Genomic DNA, 23,122 nt, shown 5'->3' on the forward strand with positions numbered 1-23,122 from the left:
TAATCCTGCTGCTATTACTTATAGATTCAAGTGCATTGGTGGGGATCTTTAATATGTGACTAAAGTATACACTGTCTTAACTTCACAGGACTACACATAAATCAATTTTATCATTGTATAACCATTCAATGGCTCATGTTAAAATTGTCTAAATGTAAGAAGACCCCTAGAATGAATGTGCTGCCAAGTAATCAACATATCTCAAATACCTATTTCTGTTATTTCACTATCTACCTGTAAGTTCCCTCTTTTCAGAAGAATTTTAAATTTCAAGTTTAGATAAGCAGCTCAGATTGTTTGAAAGAGGAAATTTTTAAAGCTATTTCAAAACACTTACTCTAAAAGAAGAACTTCTTGAAAAAATTAAACTAAACATTTCACATCACACTCTGCATAAGTACATACTATTTATCCTAAATCAGGCAGTGAATTTGTATGGAACATGACAGGTAGTCTGTATGACTATAAATAGATATAACCTACCTGATGGACTGCTGGTGTCTGAACTACCACTGATCTGGGGTTTTATTTCTGCGTGAGAAGATTTACTGGTTACTGGTTTCTTTTCCGTCTTTTTCTCTGGAATGGTATTGGCTGTACTGCTACTGCTGTCTTGTCTCGACACATCCTTGTTTCCATCGACCGAGCTCTCGGATACCTCCTCCTAATGGTTATCAAAAGTAATCACAACAGTTATGATTTACAAATCAAGAGAATTTCACAAATATTATTTATGGAATATGTGAATCAGCCTGTTTTCATTTGATGGTTACTAACTTTAACTCCTGTGAACATTAAATGTGGGTCAAAGTTAAATTCCAACATTGACCAAGGTTACATACATTCAAGGTTACCTACATAATAACCTTTTATACCAGAACTTGGTCTCCTGGTTACTTAGAAGCTGTCTATGGGCAATATCATTTTTGATCCCTGTGACCTTGAATGTTGGTCAAGTCCAGACATTTGAGCAAACAGATTTATCATTCCAGTGTGCTACCAGCCAAATAATATGAATCTTTGCCTCTGTTTAATACCATAATAAAGATTTATCATTCCAGTGTGCTACCAGCCAAATAATATGAATGTTTGCCTCTTTTTAATACCATAATAAAGATTTATCATTCCAGTGTGCTACCAGCCAAATAATATGAATGTTTGCCTCTTTTTAATACCATAATAAAGATTTATCATTCCAGTGTGCTACCAGCCAAATAATATGAATGTTTGCCTCTGTTTAATACCATAATAAAGATTTATCATTCCAGTGTGCTACCAGCCAAATAATATGAATGTTTGCCTCTGTTTAATACCATAATAAAGATTTATCATTCCAGTGTGCTACCAGCCAAATAATATGAATGTTTGCCTCTGTTTAATACCATAATGAAGATTTATCATTCCAGTGTGCTACCAGCCAAATAATATGAATCTTTGCCTCTGTTTAATACCATAATAAAGATTTATCATTCCAGTGTGCTACCAGCCAAATAATATGAATCGTTGCCTCTGTTTAATACCATAATAAAGATTTATCATTCCAGTGTGCTACCAGCCAAATAATATGAATCGTTGCCTCTGTTTAATACCATAATAAAGATTTATCATTCCAGTGTGCTACCAGCCAAATAATATGAATGTTTGCCTCTTTTTAATACCATAATAAAGATTTATCATTCCAGTGTGCTACCAGCCAAATAATATGAATGTTTGCCTCTTTTTAATACCATAATAAAGATTTATCATTCCAGTGTGCTACCAGCCAAATAATATGAATGTTTGCCTCTTTTTAATACCATAATAAAGATTTATCATTCCAGTGTGCTACCAGCCAAATAATATGAATGTTTGCCTCTGTTTAATACCATAATAAAGATTTATCATTCCAGTGTGCTACCAGCCAAATAATATGAATGTTTGCCTCTGTTTAATACCATAATAAAGATTTATCATTCCAGTGTGCTACCAGCCAAATAATATGAATGTTTGCCTCTGTTTAATACCATAATGAAGATTTATCATTCCAGTGTGCTACCAGCCAAATAATATGAATCTTTGCCTCTGTTTAATACCATAATAAAGATTTATCATTCCAGTGTGCTACCAGCCAAATAATATGAATCGTTGCCTCTGTTTAATACCATAATAAAGATTTATCATTCCAGTGTGCTACCAGCCAAATAATATGAATGTTTGCCTCTGTTTAATACCATAATAAAGATTTATCATTCCAGTGTGCTACCAGCCAAATAATATGAATCGTTGCCTCTGTTTAATACCATAATAAAGATTTATCATTCCAGTGTGCTACCAGCCAAATAATATGAATCGTTGCCTCTGTTTAATACCATAATAAAGATTTATCATTCCAGTGTGCTACCAGCCAAATAATATGAATCGTTGCCTCTGTTTAATACCATAATAAAGATTTATCATTCCAGTGTGCTACCAGCCAAATAATATGAATGTTTGCCTCTGTTTAATACCATAATAAAGATTTATCATTCCAGTGTGCTACCAGCCAAATAATATGAATGTTTGCCTCTGTTTAATACCATAATAAAGATTTATCATTCCAGTGTGCTACCAGCCAAATAATATGAATGTTTGCCTCTGTTTAATACCATAATAAAGATTTATCATTCCAGTGTGCTACCAGCCAAATAATATGAATCTTTGCCTCTGTTTAATACCATAATAAAGATTTATCATTCCAGTGTGCTACCAGCCAAATAATATGAATCGTTGCCTCTGTTTAATACCATAATAAAGATTTATCATTCCAGTGTGCTACCAGCCAAATAATATGAATGTTTGCCTCTGTTTAATACCATAATAAAGATTTATCATTCCAGTGTGCTACCAGCCAAATAATATGAATGTTTGCCTCTGTTTAATACCATAATAAAGATTTATCATTCCAGTGTGCTACCAGCCAAATAATATGAATCGTTGCCTCTGTTTAATACCATAATAAAGATTTATCATTCCAGTGTGCTACCAGCCAAATAATATGAATCGTTGCCTCTGTTTAATACCATAATAAAGATTTATCATTCCAGTGTGCTACCAGCCAAATAATATGAATCGTTGCCTCTGTTTAATACCATAATAAAGATTTATCATTCCAGTGTGCTACCAGCCAAATAATATGAATGTTTGCCTCTGTTTAATACCATAATAAAGATTTATCATTCCAGTGTGCTACCAGCCAAATAATATGAATGTTTGCCTCTTTTTAATACCATAATAAAGATTTATCATTCCAGTGTGCTACCAGCCAAATAATATGAATCGTTGCCTCTTTTTAATACCATAATAAAGATTTATCATTCCAGTGTGCTACCAGCCAAATAATATGAATCGTTGCCTCTTTTTAATACCATAATAAAGATTTATCATTCCAGTGTGCTACCAGCCAAATAATATGAATGTTTGCCTCTGTTTAATACCATAATAAAGATTTATCATTCCAGTGTGCTACCAGCCAAATAATATGAATCGTTGCCTCTTTTTAATACCATAATAAAGATTTATCATTCCAGTGTGCTACCAGCCAAATAATATGAATGTTTGCCTCTGTTTAATACCATAATAAAGATTTATCATTCCAGTGTGCTACCAGCCAAATAATATGAATGTTTGCCTCTGTTTAATACCATAATAAAGATTTATCATTCCAGTGTGCTACCAGCCAAATAATATGAATGTTTGCCTCTGTTTAATACCATAATAAAGATTTATCATTCCAGTGTGCTACCAGCCAAATAATATGAATGTTTGCCTCTGTTTAATACCATAATAAAGATTTATCATTTTTTTATTTTGTTATAATCGTAATTATTTTGGTCGACACTTTCAAGTCTATAATCAGCAAATCCTTTCACATAAATCAAATATTCAGAAAGTGACTGTATAATCCTGCACCACTTCAAGTTGCTTTGGTATGTTAAAGAGACCCCTGGTCTCATCTGTATCACAGTATTCCAAAATTTTGCCAATTAAAAAAATGTCAAACAGATTTACTGAGTATATCGCCAAGTGAACAACCAACATCATTTTGAAGCAGGGTTTGTCTGCACTATCACAGCCCCCCATCAAATACACTATCACAGCCCCCATAAAACACACTAGAGACCTATAAATACATACATCTTCATTATCCATGTCCTCAAGGATCTTCAACTGTGCATCACGTTTCTCCAGCTGTGATAGGTACTGTATTGGGTTACTCAATGCCCACGTGAACACTGAAACAAACATTAGCAACTCTCCAATGCAGAACACGTCAAGTCATGATATGATAGTAAATAAAGAATTATGACATTTTTTAATAGAACACCTCTAGTGTATTACCAAATTGTAATCATTAAAACTATTTTTCAAGTTCTGAAAGAAAAGCGTTTAAGGCGGTTGTCCACTACAAATCAATTTAATCACATAGGTATTTCTGGTATGACTATCAAACAATGTTTAAACTGTCAGAAAATATGCTTGACCCAGTTCCAAAGGCAAAAAAGCCACACTTAAAATTCTAAATAATATCAGAGAATTCAAACACTTGTTTTTTTGTTCTCAATTAAAACTGTGTAAGTACAAATCACAAATCACTGATTTCTGATTGAGCTGTTTTGACCCTTAAGTCCCCAAGTCCTACAACACTTACTAGCAAACTGGTCTGACACATAGTCCATGACATTGATGTAGACAAAGAGACTGGGTAGTAGGAGAGGCAGGTTACATTCATTCCGAAGTGGAAGATGGCGGTAACCTGCAAGAACAGTCAAAAATTTTGATCCATAATTTCTTGTCATCAGGACTAGGTATATCTTTCTGGTTTCACATTTGAAAATGTCCTTTTATTTTATGTATTATGGCATCACAAATTGCTTATCAAAGAGTATCAAAACCTTTTCAAGAATATGTCCAAATTAAGACAGCTATACACCAGTTTGTGGCACAATCAATCCCAATCTATACCTGATAACTTACCTGGTCTTAAACCTTGAACAGGTAAAATCCTATGGCCTAACATTTTGTTGTTCTCATCAAATGCAATAATTCTTATCACAGCTAAATTTGGAAGGACGACCTGTAACACAAGCAGACTCATTAAAAAATCATGTGTGACAACTGATGTGAACCGGAAAGGGTTGATGGAATATCTTGATATTTTAACACATATTTCAGAACTACATTTAAAAGGTGATGTATCAGTCATAGTTTGCTATTGAAATCCACATGAACATATTTTCACTACTGAAGTTGAATGACAATCCACATAAACATATTTTCACTACTGAAGTTGAATGACAATCCACATGAACATATTTCCACTACTGAAGTTGAATGACAATCAACATGAACATATTTTCACTACTGAAGTTGAATGACAATCCACATGAACATATTTCCACTACTGAAGTTGAATGACAATCCACATGAACATATTTTCACTACTGAAGTTGAATGACAATTATTTTTAAGATCAATATCAATACAACCTTGTGGAGAGATCTTAACATTAACAGACCATGACTACTGTAACTTACATATTTTTCATGGGATTTATTTTTGGGTTAATGGAGAGTTAAAAGCAAATTAAAATTCCTCGTGATTACTTGTATGAAAATAACTCATGATGATCCTGTTACTGATATTGTAGTGTTGAAGAGACCTGGCCTCTAATAGCTCATCATTCGCAAATTTATAAATTGTTTCTAGATCAGCATTCGTGAAATTATGTATTCGCGAATGTGTCTAAACAGGTAAGTTCCAAGAAATAAAGTATTTGTAAAATCTAAGCGATTAACAGTATAGAAAAACACTATTTAGGCAACACTTACCTTTTCAAATACAAATGGTTCACTTGAATATACAGGGTTAATGCCATTGTTGGTTACCATGTTAGTTTTGAATTTTTTTCTGACAGTATCTGTGGGTAAACCATACATTTCCACCTCCACATAGGTACCCATCTTCTTCTCAGACAGGAGGGAACCAGATATTATCTGTTAAATACAAAAAACATCTACTGATGGTAAATTGGATCAAACACCAGTCAGATTGATAGTGTGGAGACTTATCTAGTGCAAGCTTCTTCTATGGGTTTGAATGAATTACTTTAACATTCGACCACTACTAAGAAATGGATATCCCATGTAACCATGTGAAGACTCCTGAAATTCGACTGAAAACTTGAAAAACTTTTTTTTCAGAATTTTCACGTCCAATAATTAGTAGTATTATATTGAAATTACCTTAAAGTTTAACATATGACTCTGATTTTCAATCTTGGGAAAAAATGTCAGGAAGAGTTGTACGAAGTTTTAAGAAACACTGTTAAAAACAATAGCCAAGGAACTAAGGACAAACCAACTGATTGATTTCCCTATCACTATAATGTAATGATTCTGGAGTATATAACCTTGACCTTGACTTAACTTCCAGAATTATTTTAAGGTCATGAGATCTAGTTGAAATGAGGATGTTACTAAGAAGCTAAATGATGGTCTCTTTTCTCTGTTGAATAAGGGATGAACACAGAAAATGATAATCAAATGACCTTGAAAGTGACCTTGACAATGACCTTGGTAACAATTATTAATATGTTTTACTGGCACTGACCTTAACCACAACTTTGCCAGCTACAATGCCATCTACAGTTGACTCAGCAAAGGGGTCAAACCGTCGATCCGTTCTTCTCATGAAGTCTGGTTTGAGTATGTAGCCTGAGCGGTTATTGTACTCAAATATTCCCAGATTGATCTGCATTGGTACATCTAAAAACAGAGGATTAAAATAAACAAAAACAAACAGACAGTAACATCAACAGAAAAGGGATGCCAATGGAGTCATTTACAAATAATGCTATGTTATTATATATCTAAAATATTGAAGGTATTGTTTGTTTGGAATCCAGAAAACAGTCACATTCTTGGATTCAAACATCACAGTCAAACTCTAGAGTACAAAAAACCAACTCTAGAATTCTAATAGAAAAATCACACTGTGTGATTCTGACATCATATAATTACATTCTAGAATACAACAGTCACACCTCAGCTATTTAACTCAGAAATCACTGCATTACACATATCTCAACCAATCTCAACAAGCAATATTACCTAAAGTTTGGAAATTCAATGCAACCAACTGGCAGCCAGCATTCCAGAAGATCTGAAACAAGAGACTTGCTTTAACATGTGATTGTATAGTAATAGTATTTTATAGTTTAACAGTTTTTTCATCAGTACAAGATTTTATCCAAAATGACATAGTTTCAACATCATCGCATGACCTTCATTAGTCATCATCACATGACCTTAATTAGTCATCACTTGACCATCATTAGTCATCATCACATGACCTTCATTAGTCATCACATGACCTTCATTAGTCATCATCACATGACCTTAATTAGTCATCATCACATGACCTTAATTAGTTATCATCACATGACCTTAATTAGTCATCATCACATGACCTTAATTAGTCATCACTTGACCATCATTAGTCATCATCACATGACCTTCATTAGTCATCACATGACCTTAATTAGTCATCATCAAATGACCTTAATTAGTCATCGTTATATGACCTTAATTAGTCATCATCAAATGACCTTAATTAGTCATCATCACATGACCTTAATTAGTCATCATCACATGACCTTAATTAGTCATCATCACATGACCTTAATTAGTCATCATCACATGACCTTAATTAGTCATCATCACATGACCTTAATTAGTCATCACTTGACCTTAAGTAGTCATCATCACATGACCTTAACTAGTCATCATCACATGACCTTCATCAGTCATCATCACCTGACCTTAATTAGTCATCGTCACATGACCTTAATTAGTCATCACTTGACCTTAAGTAGTCATCATCACATGACCTTAACTAGTCATCATCACATGACCTTCATCAGTCATCATCACATGACCTTCATTAGTCATCATCACATGACCTTAATTAGTCATCACTTGACCTTCATTAGTCATCATCACATGACCTTAATTAGTCATCACATGACCTTAACTAGTCATCATCACATGACCTTAACTAGTCATCATCACATGACCTTCATTAGTCATCACTTGACCTTAATTAGTCATCATCACATGACCTTCATTAGTTATCATATCACATGACCTTAATTAGTCATCATCACTGGACCTTAGCCATCAAGAACAAGAAATGACAAGAAAAAGTTGGAATGACAATCCCAACAGATATAAAAGCTGTCTTATACATACTGTAAAGGTTATATCTATTATAATAATTGGACCTGTTTAATTTAAATTGATATCACAATTAATTCTAAAATCACCACCTTAATATTGGACCATCAAGCAACTGATACACACATCAATGACAGTGTGTAGTTAACCAGAACATCTGTCTTGTTTGGTAATACATACCTGTGGAAGAAAGTTACTGGAGTCGACTCGTGTTCCTTTTGGGTAGATTCTACTCATCTGTCTCTTGTTATAACTGTACAGGTGTCAAGGACAACATTACAAGGTGTCAACATTATCATCTATATATAAATATACATTGGCAAAGTATATCACTTACCAGTATCAAAACACTACAGGGTCTTGTTAGATAGTACATGTATTTAGAGGTCTTATTAGATAGTACATGTATTTAGAGGTCTTATTAGATAGTACATGTATTTAGAGGTCTTATTAGATAGTACATGTATTTAGAGGTCTTATTAGATAGTACATGTATTTAGAGGTCTTATTAGATAGTACTTGTATTTAGAGGTCTTATTAGATAGTACATGTATTTAGAGGTCTTATTAGATAGTACATGTATTTAGAGGTCTTATTAGATAGTACATGTATTTAGAGGTCTTATTAGATAGTACATGTATTTAGAGGTCTTATTAGATAGTACATGTATTTAGAGGTCTTATTAGATAGTACTTGTATTTAGAGGTCTTATTAGATAGTACTTGTATTTAGAGGTCTTATTAGATAGTACTTGTATTTAGAGGTCTTATTAGATAGTACATGTATTTAGAGGTCTTATTAGATAGTACATGTATTTAGAGGTCTTATTAGATAGTACTTGTATTTAGAGGTCTTATTAGATAGTACTTGTATTTAGAGGTCTTATTAGATAGTACTTGTATTTAGAGGTCTTATTAGATAGTACATGTATTTAGAGGTCTTATTAGATAGTACTTGTATTTAGAGGTCTTATTAGATAGTACATGTATTTAGAGGTCTTATTAGATAGTACATGTATTTAGAGGTCTTATTAGATAGTACTTGTATTTAGAGGTCTTATTAGATAGTACATGTATTTAGAGGTCTTGTTAGATAGTACATGTATTTAGAGGTCTTATTAGATAGTACATGTATTTAGAGGTCTTATTAGATAGTACATGTATTTAGAGGTCTTATTAGATAGTACATGTATTTAGAGGTCTTATTAGATAGTACTTGTATTTAGAGGTCTTATTAGATAGTACTTGTATTTAGAGGTCTTATTAGATAGTACATGTATTTAGAGGTCTTATTAGATAGTACATGTATTTAGAGGTCTTATTAGATAGTACATGTATTTAGAGGTCTTATTAGATAGTACATGTATTTAGAGGTCTTATTAGATAGTACATGTATTTAGAGGTCTTATTAGATAGTACATGTATTTAGAGGTCTTATTAGATAGTACATGTATTTAGAGAAAGTCTGTAGTAAATACTTACCTGTATTAACTTGATATAACTACCTGTGTTAGCCATTACCTCTATTTATAGAACATTTGTATTTACCAGATAAACACTACCTGTGTTAGCCATTACCTGTATTTATAGAACATTTGTATTTACCAGATAAACACTACCTGTGTTGGCCATTACCTGTATTTATAGAACATTTGTATTTACTAGATAAACACTACCTGTGTTAGCCATTACCTGTATTTACTAGATAAACACTACCTGTGTTAGCCATTACCTGTATTTATAGAACATTTGAGTACTATTTTCCTTCTGAAGGTCACACTAAATGTACTAGTTTCCTTCTGAAGGTCACACTAAATGTACTAGTTTCCTTCTGAAGGTCACACTAAATGTACTAGTTTCCTTCTGAAGGTCATACCAAATGTTCATATCTTAAATAAATTTCTTAAGGACTTTTTTGATACATAACGCCAATATATTTAGGATTAATGAGCACCTGACTTGTGTTCAATATCTAGCAGATGCAGTATTACAAATGATCAACATAAAAAGAGTATACAGGAAAACACTTCATATCTTTACAAGAATATACGTCAAATCATCTATTGAAAGGATACTTGACAAAGTCTACTGGATATTCCTTTAATAAACTCAGCGCCTGGGTCTCCACAAAGGATGAGATTTCATAACTCCTGCTTCTCTCTGAAAAAATAGTTTTCAGCAAGGTTACTTCATACAATTGAATTGTACATCATTTTAAAATGTTATCTTTATCTTTATGAAAGTATGAGAGGAAATTAGACTTCCTGCATAAAGTTTAACTACATTAAAAGAATTATACCCATGACCAGTCTATCAGTAAATTCCAATTGATATGAATAATTAGTTAGAATATCAATATACACGTATATGTTGGGGTTTTTTTAATAAAAACCATTGTGATTGAAAACGGACAGACAAATCAGTAATCTTTTGATAATGTGGCCTGACATGTATGTTATATCTTTAAGTCTCTAGAGATCTGGGTACCTACTTTCTGAGATATCAAAGGTGTGGAAGTGGACAGGCTGTATATAGTTGACAAGAGCTGACATCTCCTGGCCAGCTTCAGCTTCTTTTCCAGCTGTACCCTACACAATTATAACAATTTCTCATTTACCTGACTGTACTGTCATTTTCTTAAAAAATTTATTGTTACATATTCTGTTGATTATGTGAAGTGATAGAATCAAGGTTTCTCTTTTTTTAAAAGATCAACAAACCCAAAAAATAGAACTGTCACTTTGCAATCAATAATATCTATATTACAAGGAAGGAACAGAGCAGTAATTGTACCATTACATTGGAAAAAATCAACATTGTGTCCCATAATGAGTGCTCTTACTTTTTAGTCTGGGCTATGAAAAACACTTCACTTAATAATTGTATTGCAAGATATATGAAAAACCTACCATATCATAGTGGAGTTTTTAGCTTTAAATATCCTATTTACTTAGCAGAACCTTACTTTATCCTGCTTGAAGTTAGTCTTGATCTTATCCTGCACTTCCTCCTCCTCTTCAAAGTCACTCTCATCTGATTCAGAATCCTCATCCGAATCAATTGGTCCATCTCTAGGTTTATCTGCAGGTGTTCCCTCACCACTCTCGCTCTCTGTGCGTGCTTTAGGCTCGGAGGATGATGAGCTGGACTTGCCTTCACTTCCTCCCCCTCCACCACTGTCTCCTCCTCCACCTTTGGTCTCTCCATTCACCTGACCCATTTTACTAGAACTTGGTGTACTCTTCAAAGGTGTCTGAACTTTTGCTATCAAACAAATATTGAAAGGTCAATTAAATCCTTGCATACGTAAGAGGCCATGAGTTTACTTTGAGTGCATGTACAACCCTTCTTACATGTCCTTGATATTTTGACATGAGTGTTATGGTAAGCAAGTCCCTCCCAATGAGTCTAAAATTGAAAAAGACACAAAATGGAAAAAACAAATCTGAAATAGAAAATGGACTGATTGTGGGAGCTGGCAAGTCAATACCAGGTATGTCCCCCATTGGCTCGCTCCACAGCCTTGATTCTCCAAGGCATGGAGTTCATGAGTGTGTTTACTCTCTAAGTTGGGCCAGAGTAATAGGGGGCAGTTGGCATCATCCAACCTGTTTATCCAGCTGGTCCCACAAGTGCTTAATAGGGGATAGGTCTTAGCTGTATGGCGGCCAGTCCAGTGGGTGGATATTGTTGTTAGTGAGAGAGTCCCTACAGATCCTCGCTACATGGGGCCAAGCATTATCCTGCCACCCCCCAAACCATACAAAGCTGGCTGTACCAGCATATATTTAGCTATTTTTACCTGGTCTGGGCTTGTGAGTGTGCCGTTTCTTGTTCTTTACGATAATCTTGCCTTTCAACAGTAGTGGACTTGGTAACGGTGTATTAGGTTCAACCTGGAGTAGAAAAGATGATATCAATTAATGTGGTGAAACTTAAGCAAAAGAGGAAGTGACTTCAAAGCTGATCATTCACACATGACGCTTATCCAAGCACATGGCTTTAGTGTTTGCTTCAATAAAAGAATGAATAATGAATCTCACACTTGTTAACTCTCCCTACAAAACAGGTAAACTCTTCCTACACACCTGGTTTACTCTCCCTACATACCTGGTTTACTCTCCCTACAAAACAGGTAAACTCTTCCTACACACCTGGTTTACTCTCCCTACAAAACAGGTTAACTCTTCCTACACACCTGGTTTACTCTCCCTACATACCTGGTTTACTCTCCCTACAAAACAGGTAAACTCTTCCTACACACCTGGTTTACTCTCCCTACATACCTGGTTTACTCTCCCTACATACCTGGTTTACTCTCCCTACATACCTGGTTTACTCTCCCTACAAAACAGGTTAACTCTCCCTACAAAACAGGTTAACTCTTCCTACACAGCAGGTTTACTCTCCCTACACACCAGGCTTACTTTTCCTACACACCTGGTTTACTCTCCCTACAATCCTGGTTTACCCTCCCTACAAACCAGGTTTACCCTCCCTACATACCTGGTTTACTCTCCCTACAAAACAGGTAAACTCTTCCTACACACCAGGTTTACTCTCCCTACACACCAGGTTTACTCTCCCTACACACCAGGTTTACTCTCCCTACACACCAGGTTTACTCTCCCTACAAACCAGGTTTACTCTCCCTACAAACCAGGTTTACTCTCACTACACACCAGGTTTACTCTCCCTACACACCAGGTTTACTTTCCCTACAAACCAGGTTTACTCTCCCTACACACCAGGTTTACTCTCCCTATACACCAGGTTTACTCTCCCTATACACCAGGTTTACTCTCACTACACACCAGGTTTACTCTCCCTACACACCAGATTTACTCTCACTACACACCAGGATTACTCTCCCTACACACCAGGTTTACTCTCACTACACACCAGGTTTACTCTCCCTACACACCAGGTTTACTCTCCCTACACACCAGGTTTACTCTCCCTACACACCAGGTTTACTCTCCCTACACACCAGGTTTACTCTCCCAACACACCAGGTTTACCCTCCCTATACACCAGGTTTACTCTCCCTACAAACCAGGTTTACTCTCCCTACATACCAGGTTTACTTTCCCTACAAACCAGGTTTACTCTCCCTACACACCAGGTTTACCCTCCATATACACCAGGTTTACTCTCCCTACACACCAGGGTTACTCTCCCTACAAACCAGGTTTACTCTCCCTACACACCAGGGTTACTCTCCCTACAAACCGGGTTTACTCTCCCTACACACCAGGGTTACTCTCCCTACAAACCAGGTTTACTCTCCCTACACACCAGGTTTACTCTCCCTACACACCAGGTTTACTCTCACTACACACCAGGTTTACTCTCACTACACACCAGGGTTACTCTCCCTACACACCAGGTTTACTCTCACTACACACCAGGTTTACTCTCCCTACAAACCAGGTTTACCCTCACTACATACCAGGTTTACTCTCCCTATACAAGAGGTTTACTCTCACTACACACCAGGTTTACTCTCCCTACACACCAGGTTTACTCTCACTACACACCAGGTTTACTCTCCCTACACACCAGGTTTACTCTCACTACACACCAGGTTTACTCTCCCTACACACCAGGTTTACTCTCACAGCACACCAGGTTTACTCTCACTACACACCAGGTTTACTCTCCCTACACACCAGGTTTACTCTCACTACACACCAGGTTTACTCTCACTACACACCAGGTTTACTCTCACTACACACCAGGTTTACTCTCACTACACACCAGGTTTACTCTCACTACACACCAGGTTTACTCTCCCTACACACCAGGTTTACTCTCCCTACACACCAGGTTTACTCTCACTACACACCAGGTTTACTCTCCCTACACACCAGGTTTACTCTCCCTACACACCAGGTTTACTCTCCCTACACACCAGGTTTACTCTCACTACACACCAGGTTTACTCTCCCTACAAACCAGGTTTACTCTCCCTACACACCAGGTTTACTCTCCCTATACACCAGGTTTACTCTCCCTACACACCAGGTTTACTCTCCCTATACACCAGGTTTACTCTCCCTACACACCAGGTTTACTCTCACTACAAACCAGGTTTACTCTCATTACATAACTGATTTTTTCTTCCCACATACTATATATGTTATTTCTACTTACCGGGTTTGACATCAGTGGCTCTGTTAGTAACATATCCCCGAATATATTTCTACAGTGGGCTGCCATTTTTGCCTGTTGTCTAGGTCTGTAATAGATACATCAATATCAGTAATTGTTATATTGCTAGTCAGAACTGCTGTATCTAAATATAGAAACATAGACCACAATATCAGTGACCTTAACATTGGTGATGTATTTATCACGGTTATATAGCCAGTCATCACTGTTGTATCTAAATATAGAGTTATATAGCTAGTTGTAACTGCTATATCTATACTATCAACTTTCAGATTTTAACTCATTTTCAGGTAAGATATGAAATATTAAACTGTCTTCATTAGCTAAAAAACGGTGATCCTTACGAACAGTGGTTTTCGAAGGACAGGGACACTGGGAAATCACTTGTCTTGAAGGCACTTTCTGCAATGGCTTCAATAACTTCCTGTAAGAAAGAATTCAAAGTAGTAAAAAGAATTTTTTAAATAATTTTTTTTTTCATTTCTCAAGTTCAGCTACATAAGACTGAAGTAATGCAAGGCACATTGTGATACAAGAACATGAATTCAAATTGAATTCCAGAGGTAACACAAAATTTGATTTGTGAATAAAAATAATTTTTTGTTAGTTAAACCATGATTTACTGTCCACAAATTTCTCATATTCATATCTAGCCTGGATGATGACTGTTAATGATACCAATGGCCACAACTGCCCCCTGACATGTCTTGACACATGAAATTATGCACAAAAATGATAATCATTTGTTACATTTTGTTATAACTTGTTTAAATCAATTTGAATTAGAAAAGGGACAATCCTACCGTATTGTAATTTGTATATTGTGATGATGCTGTCAAACAAATATCAGTTTTACTGTCTTCACTACACATTGCCAGCAAAGCTCAATTTGAGAAAGTATGATCATGATATACTGCTGCTAATTTCAAAACATAGTAGGATTATCACTTAGATATCATTATACATGGTGTTACCATGGTGCTATACGAGCCTTAAAGGAAATGTTAGTACAAATAGTGTAACCATGGTGGTGTCCAAACCTTAAAGGAGATGTCAGTGCACATGGTGTAACCATGGGTGATGATTGGCTCTTCATCTGCACCTCGTCCATCCCAGCAATCCAGTTCTATACAGCGACATCCACTGAGCAGGACTTGTCTGTACAATTCCACAGACGACTTACTGGTCAACTGGTGGCCTACAGGTATACAGGTGAATGGTCAGTGTAATACTATATACAGTGTTAGGTCTAGATTCTTATGTATTGGATGTTACCTGTAATAAAGAGTGTGTTTATCCAGTTAGGTTTGGAGTGTGTTAAACATGTTAGGTATGGAGTGTATTTAACCTGTTAGGTATGAGTGTGTTTAACCTGTTAAGTATGGAGTGTGTTTTACCTGTTAAGTATGGAGTGTGTTTTACTTGTTAGGTATGGAGTGTGTTTTACCTGTTAAGTATGGAGTGTTTTACCTGTTAAGTATGGAGAGTGTTTTACCTGTTAAGTATGGCGTGTATTTTACGTGTTAGGTATGGAGTGTTTTACCTGTTAAGTATGGAGTGTGTTTTACCTGTTAAGTATGGAGTGTGTTTTACCTGTTAAGTATGGAGTGTGTTTTACCTGTTAGGTATGGAGTGTGTTTTACCTGTTAAGTATGGAGTGTGTTTTACCTGTTAAGTATGGGGTGTGTTTTACCTGTTAGGTATGGAGTGTGTTTAACCTGTAAAGTATGGAGTGTGTTTTACCTGTTAAGTATGGAGTGTGTTTTACGTGTTAAGTATGGAGTGTGTTTAGTATGGAGTGTGTTTTACCTGTTAGGTATGGAGTGTTTTACCTGTGAAGTATGGAGTGTGTTTTACCTGTTAGATATGGAGTGTGTTTTACCTGTTAAGTATGGAGAGTGTTTTACCTGTTAAGTATGGAGTGTGACCTGTCCAACAAAGTGTGTAAGTATGGGGTGTGTTTTACTTTGGTTCAGTGTCACCTGTCATCAAGAACATAAGAAAGTGTGTTTTACCTGTTAAGATGTGCCTACAACATAAATATTAGTGTGTATCACAAAATGGAGTGTGTTTTAACAGTCACCTGACCATCCCAAAGGTACACAAGTCACATGATTATCTGTGATCTATATGTGTGCATACCTGTTAGTATCACACAAGTCACATGTTTTACCTGTTAAGTCACATTACAATTCCTATTTCACACAAGTCACATTACAATTTTACACAAGTCACATTAGTGTGTTTCACACAAGTATGACAAGTGTGTACACCTGTCACATTACAATTGTTTTCACACAAGTCTGGAGAGTGTTTTACAATCTACACAAGTCACATTACAATTCCTATTTCACACAAGTGTACAGTGTGTTTTACACTGTCACATTACAACTTGTTAGGTATACAAGTGTGTTTTACACAAGTATGTGTTGTGGCTGGAGTTGATAAAGTAATGACTTAAAGGTTGAGTCATGTCATGGCTCAGATCCAACAAATCTGGTGCAATACTCTGGTTTTCATCACTCATCAAGAACATAAGAAATCCTTCCTGGGAAAGATGGCCTACAACATAAATATTAGGTATCACAAAATGTCAGTGTTACATAACAGTCACATGACCATCCCAAAAATACACAAGTCACATGATTATCTCTGATCTATATAACTGCATCAGTATCACACAAGTCACATGACAATCCCTAATCTACACAAGTCACATTACAATTCCTATTTCACACAAGTCACATTACAATCCCTAATCTACACAAGTCACATTACAATTCCTATTTCACACAAGTCACATTACAATCCCTAATCTACACAAGTCACATTACAATCCCTAATCTACACAAGTCACATTACAATCCCTAATCTACACAAGTCACATTACAATTCCTAATTCACACAAACACATGGCTGTAACACACGTCACATAACTGTCCCTTATTTACACCAACACAAGACAATCCCTGATCTATACAAGTCACATGACTGCCTCTGATCTACACAAGTTAGAAAACATCCATGACATAAAGAACAGTCACATGACCATCCTTTATCTATAATACAACTGGTTCCCTCATGGTCTGCAGTCATTTTTCCATTCATGTAAAATTTGAGAAAGATCCACACAGTATTAAAATAATCAAATAATCAAATAATAGCAATAACTAATATTTTTTACAGACAGAAAAAAATCCACAGATGCAGGGCAAAATTTTGATAGTCCGCCATATGATGCAAGACTGGAAGTCTGATCACAAAACTGCAAACTAAAGGGAGACTGGTCAATTATTTACATCAAAAACATTAACTCTGCAAGGAAAAGACAATCATATAAAAGACTTTCTTATTTCAATATTAAAATTTCCTTTACGCCGACCTGTACCAACAAAAATGACAGACAGAGAGCTGTGAGAATCCAGAAGATTTAGAGTGTAAAACCTTTCCAGTGCTGATATCAATGTAACTTTGTGCATCAAGATTCCAGTACAGCTTATACAAGCCCTACTGTCCATATACAATTTTACCATCAAACATGCTTAATGCTTAGTGATTGGAGTGCAAAATTTTGCATTGCTAATTCATTATGGCTTTCATTCAATGTTTCTGTCATATCTAGCTAAAGAATCCAAAATGTAAGTCATTGTAGAATTTATTTCAATATGATACACTACTGTCTATCTTCAAAATTAAAAGGTTCTCCTCACCGTTGACATAATTCTCTACATCCTTAGATATGTTTAAGTCAATTTTTTTAATTATTAAAACTGTTAGTGATGATACGTCAAAACTGAAGCCACTCAGTTAAACCCCTATTTTGTAACATCCTGCCTTTTATCTTCATTAAAGAGATCACAAACTTGCATGATTCCATAGCTCAAGTTGACTCATCAACTTACTTCATTTGTAAAAAGTTTACAGTATTACAGAATCTGTATGATTACAGAGCCTTTGATTTTGAAATGACAAAGGTGGAGTGTAGAAACATTTGTATAGATTAGAAAACCAATAGATTTGGAAGAAGTGTACATGTGAATTAAAATAATATGATAAAGGTAACTTCAAATTATAGGTTTTTCTCCTCATGATCTTGATGTTTGTATCATACAAGTTACAATGTAAATCCATTTATAGTAAAAATTCTCATTTAATTACTGTGACAAAATAACTTGCTTTGGTCCGACACTTTCAAATTTAAGCCATTTGAAACTATTTGTGGCAGAATTAAGGGTAATTTGGCAATAAATGCAAACAAAACTGTTTATAACACATGCAAGCACACAGGTAAAATCCCAGAGTTTAAGGCGAGGCACCGAAATGTGCTGTTGGTATAAATATTGTCACACAAAGAAGTCTATTTGTTGCAAGCACACAGGTAAAATCCCTGAGTTTAAGGCGAGCCACCAAAATGTGCTGTTGTCACACAAAGAAATCTACTTGTTTCTACTCTTGTAAAAATCTGGTGAAACAAAACACAAAAAAACTTTTTTCTAACTGAAACAAAAACACTCAAATTACTGCTAAACAGAAATCTTCCCAATCAATCATGGGCATAGTGATTATATACAACAATCTCACATTGATCATACCACGTCCATTCTAACCAGATAGCTCAATCTTTTATTTCTACCATAGCCAAACATATGTTATTTATGTTATAGTATTTTATTCTTTCAACAAACTGGAAATTTAAATGACAATGTACCTGTCACATTATCACAAATATAACAATTTTTTTTTTTTTTTAAAGTCATTGGATTTTGACTTAAGTTTGAATAAAAAGCTGCATGAAAGCCTCGAGACGATATAAATTGGACTTGATTTTAAAGAGTTTTTAAATCAGTTCAGGAAGTTGGATTTGCCTTGATAATGTTAAATCTGGTTTGAGTTATGACATGTGAGATGGCGTGCTATATGTCAACATGCCAGTAGGGTAGTGTCTATAGAGGGCATGCCCATCTCTTACCTGGCTCAATATCCCCTTTAAAAGTTACAAAGAAGGAAAAAAGAAAATGGCAATGCATCATAATAAAAGCATCCAGCATCATGGAGATTACATAACAACATTCTGATAGACATTTTCATGAGAAAGAATCATCACAATCATTCAGAAAGTATATATTTGTAAATTAAGGGAAACATTCTTTATTTTCTGTTTGTCTGTAGCAAAATTGATATAAAATTGATGGAATTAAGAAAGAAACTGTCAGGACAAACAATAGAAATATAGAACATGCTATCAGAACAGAGATGAAAATATAGTTAATAATTAGAAACATTCTTTATTTTTTCTTTTTTTTCTTTTTGTAAATTCCGTTAAAAAATTGAATGAAGCATTACAGAGATATAAGTAACATTTTAAATGCGAGAGGAAAATTTTACATAAAACATATTATCGCAGACTTATCCACCACCATATATACTGTAACTATGGTAACCATGGGTTAGGTAGCACCTAAGGTTGTCAGTAAGGCTAATTCAATCCTTCACCATTATACATATCTAACTAAAGGCATTTTCTAAAAAAGCATTTTTCCTTTTATATTTTTATGTTACTTTCAAAAACTGAAAATCCATTTGAATTCTTGACAGCCTTTATGTTTTGAATACTTATACTTTTAGTCTAGTAGAATTACCTACCCTTGGCTGCCATGCCGATCTTCGTCTCGTAGGTATTTATTAGGTCCTGGGCTTGCTTTGTGGAGTAGTATGGATATAAAATCTCATTTAAACGTGGGTCTCTCTGCTCACCATTTAGGAATTCTACAAACTGGTCTACCGTTAGGTACGGCTTCTTTTTGGCACCACTGAATAAGTGAAGGATAAGTCATGAAAACTTTGTAATTAGAATTCTATTCTTTCCAATATACTCTACACTTTTAACTCCAGCATACGTGTATAAAGGGCATCATCCTCCAGTTTTGCAAACATCCTACAATTCTACAACTCAAACGTTTTCTCTGATTCTTGCATTGCCTATAATGTTATACAACTTTTTGTATGTAATACAATTTTTCCGCCAAATCTGTCCTAGTGTTGTGTGGTAATTTTGTGATCTATAATTATGGTAATTTGACAAAATTTACATAGAAATCTTATCAATTTGATATTTGTACCTGGCTAATGTGACTTACATCTCATCAAAGACCTTATCAACCTCCGTTCTCCCCACCAGGTGGCGGTAGAAATTGAAAAATCCATCAAATGTAAATTTGTTAGGATCAATAGTCTCATTCTGAAATCATAAATAAAACGGTTGATTGCATAAACTGGTCAATGTGTGTAATGTGTGTTTGATGTGTGTAATGTGTGTAATATGTGTGTTGTGTGTAATATGTGTGTAATGTGTGTTGTGTGTAATGTGTGTAATGTGTGTGTTGTGTGTATTGTGTATATAATGTGTGTAGTGTGTGTAGTGTGTGTAATATGTGTGTTGTGTGTAATGTGTGTGTAATGTGTTGTGTGTTATGTGTATGTAATGTGTGTAATGTGTGTACAATTTGTAATGTGTGTGTCATGTGTGTGTAATGTGTGTAATATGTGTTGTGTGTTATGTGTGTGTTATGTGTGTGTTATGTGTGTGTTATGTGTATGTAATGTGTGTAATATGTGTTGTGTGTTATGTGTGTGTTATGTGTATGTAATGTGTGTAATATGTGTTGTGTGTTATGTGTATGTAATGTGTGTAATGTGTGTACAATTTGTAATGTGTGTGTCATGTGTATGTAATGTGTGTGTGCTTGATTTTTCCATTTCCTTCTTAATTTGAGGTTCAGATTATTTTTCCAATATTCCACATCAAATTTAGAAAATGTCTCTAAGACATGATTGTCCTTGTTCCAAGACATATAAAAGTAAAAATTTGATGAATTTGCAGAAGTTGTCGAATGTGACCTTTGAACTTTTAATCTAGACCAATGACCATCTTAATATGATAGGAGTAGTACTAGATATTATGATACTATGGATGGGATAACAGGACAGGACGGGGACTGGACGAACAGACATGGGTAACAATATATGCCCCAATATCCATAAACAGTTGGGGGCATAACAAAAACAACATGTAGATTGTGAAGAACACCTGATGAAGATTATCTGCATTTATCTTATTTAAAACCTGTAGAAGATATTCTCACCTGACCTTTGGAAAAAATCTATATAAATCAATCCAACAAGACATGGACTCAAATGGCAGCCTGATTATCCTACCTTTCCAGCATTAAATCCTACAGCCTCAAGAGCTTTCTCCACACGTCGACGGTCTTCTGTATGTTTAGCAACCATCTTCACAATGCTGCACAATAACAAACATTTAGATGTTCAAGATCAAACAAATTGTCATTAGTTATTCATTAGTAATAAACTTCATGACAGACTCAACCATCTCACTGCTAAGAATCTGGAATTGAGATGAGCTGTATGACGTTTGTGGACCAGATTCAAATTTATATTATCTTTCAGTGCAATAAAAGTCTTATGATAAGAGTTTTCACTTTTTAAGATACAAAATTTTATACAATCTTACATTACTTGCATTTAACATTTGTTTAAACACATTAAAACTGACTCCTACATCTACTTTCCTTAATTAATTCAGAAAAGTATTGGTGGTATATACATGAACCAGTTCCGAGTTTACCAGCAAATTGATGACAATATACAACCCTTATCTTCCTGTTAGATCAGCTGATGGCATTGGCTTTGCTTTCTTTTACTGACTACATATTACCAGTATATATCTATGTGTAGTGATTACAAGCTGATAGATGTCAATTTTCTAAGAACTTCAAGAAAATCTTTGGTTATGAGTTTTTACGTCCATTTTCACCGACATAATCAGCGTTCAGCAGACACACTTTAGGACAAAATCTAATATTGTAAAGTTCTGTAACTCACAACTTCTGGACGGATATATTACATGTATTTATGTATACACATATATTTACATGAAAATACAAGAATTACTGAAAAGATCAAATTTTAATTGTGCTATTTAATGTCACATTTTGAAATCAATTATATTCTGGATCGTAAGGCTACTATACAGTATGTAAGAAATGTTTTTTTATGTAACATTAGAGAAATTGACTATACTCTGGACCAAAAGGTTACTACACACTATGTAAGAAATGAACATACTTTTTGACAGGTATGCGCCCATTGACATCCAGTACATGTGTGAGTTTGGTATGGGCTTTCTCCAGATAGGACAGCGCACTGGCGTTGAGAGCCAAAAGATTGGTGGCATACTTCAACAACTCATCACACCATTCCTAGAGACAATGATAAAAAAATGGTTGGAAGTGGTGAGAATTCTTTTCAGTATTATTACCTGCCATCCTCGAAAGGGAAAATTCTCATATCAGTCATAAAACTAGTGGAATTCCTGTAAATAGACCAATACAGACAAAATGTGTGTTTGTCTAATTACCCAGATTTAAGTGAAGTTAATATCCCAAAAGTTACATGTAACATAATCTTTGAAAAATAATGCAAAACTGTCTGATAATGTTTAAGGCTATGTGAGTAATATCTTTTTCATCAAATTGTTGACACTATACAGTAGAAACCAATGTACACACTGTCACTAATATTTTCTCAATCCTTGCTGCCTAGTATTTATCATCTGAATTAGATGAATATAAAATTAGGTAAACATATACTGTGAAACATGAGTCTCCAATATTTTGT

The 23,122-nt window shown here is 34.9% G+C and overlaps 1 protein-coding gene across 1 annotated transcript in view; it reads right to left on the minus strand.

Moving 5' to 3' along the window:
• Window positions 1-23,122, minus strand: part of LOC132557067 (1-phosphatidylinositol 4,5-bisphosphate phosphodiesterase beta-1-like) — a 93,190-nt gene that overhangs the window by 13,208 nt on the left and 56,860 nt on the right. Inside the window, exons 6-26 of the mRNA XM_060221550.1 lie at window positions 22,571-22,704; window positions 21,641-21,725; window positions 20,563-20,663; window positions 20,069-20,235; window positions 19,395-19,409; window positions 16,844-16,987; window positions 15,466-15,623; window positions 14,770-14,849; window positions 14,408-14,492; window positions 12,054-12,147; window positions 11,217-11,515; window positions 10,743-10,839; window positions 10,327-10,411; window positions 8,433-8,505; window positions 7,128-7,179; window positions 6,628-6,782; window positions 5,847-6,011; window positions 4,993-5,092; window positions 4,667-4,771; window positions 4,153-4,250; window positions 484-664 (exon numbers count right to left, since the gene is read on the minus strand). Of these exons, the coding sequence (XP_060077533.1) occupies window positions 484-664; window positions 4,153-4,250; window positions 4,667-4,771; window positions 4,993-5,092; window positions 5,847-6,011; window positions 6,628-6,782; window positions 7,128-7,179; window positions 8,433-8,505; window positions 10,327-10,411; window positions 10,743-10,839; window positions 11,217-11,515; window positions 12,054-12,147; window positions 14,408-14,492; window positions 14,770-14,849; window positions 15,466-15,623; window positions 16,844-16,987; window positions 19,395-19,409; window positions 20,069-20,235; window positions 20,563-20,663; window positions 21,641-21,725; window positions 22,571-22,704 (2,473 nt within the window). The remainder of the gene's footprint in view (window positions 1-483; window positions 665-4,152; window positions 4,251-4,666; window positions 4,772-4,992; window positions 5,093-5,846; window positions 6,012-6,627; window positions 6,783-7,127; window positions 7,180-8,432; window positions 8,506-10,326; window positions 10,412-10,742; window positions 10,840-11,216; window positions 11,516-12,053; window positions 12,148-14,407; window positions 14,493-14,769; window positions 14,850-15,465; window positions 15,624-16,843; window positions 16,988-19,394; window positions 19,410-20,068; window positions 20,236-20,562; window positions 20,664-21,640; window positions 21,726-22,570; window positions 22,705-23,122) is intronic.

This window comes from Ylistrum balloti, unplaced genomic scaffold, assembly GCF_031769215.1.
Source record: "Ylistrum balloti isolate Yb309-2 unplaced genomic scaffold, AGI_CSIRO_Ybal_v1 Utg370620, whole genome shotgun sequence".
Lineage (NCBI taxonomy): Eukaryota > Metazoa > Mollusca > Bivalvia > Pectinida > Pectinidae > Ylistrum > Ylistrum balloti.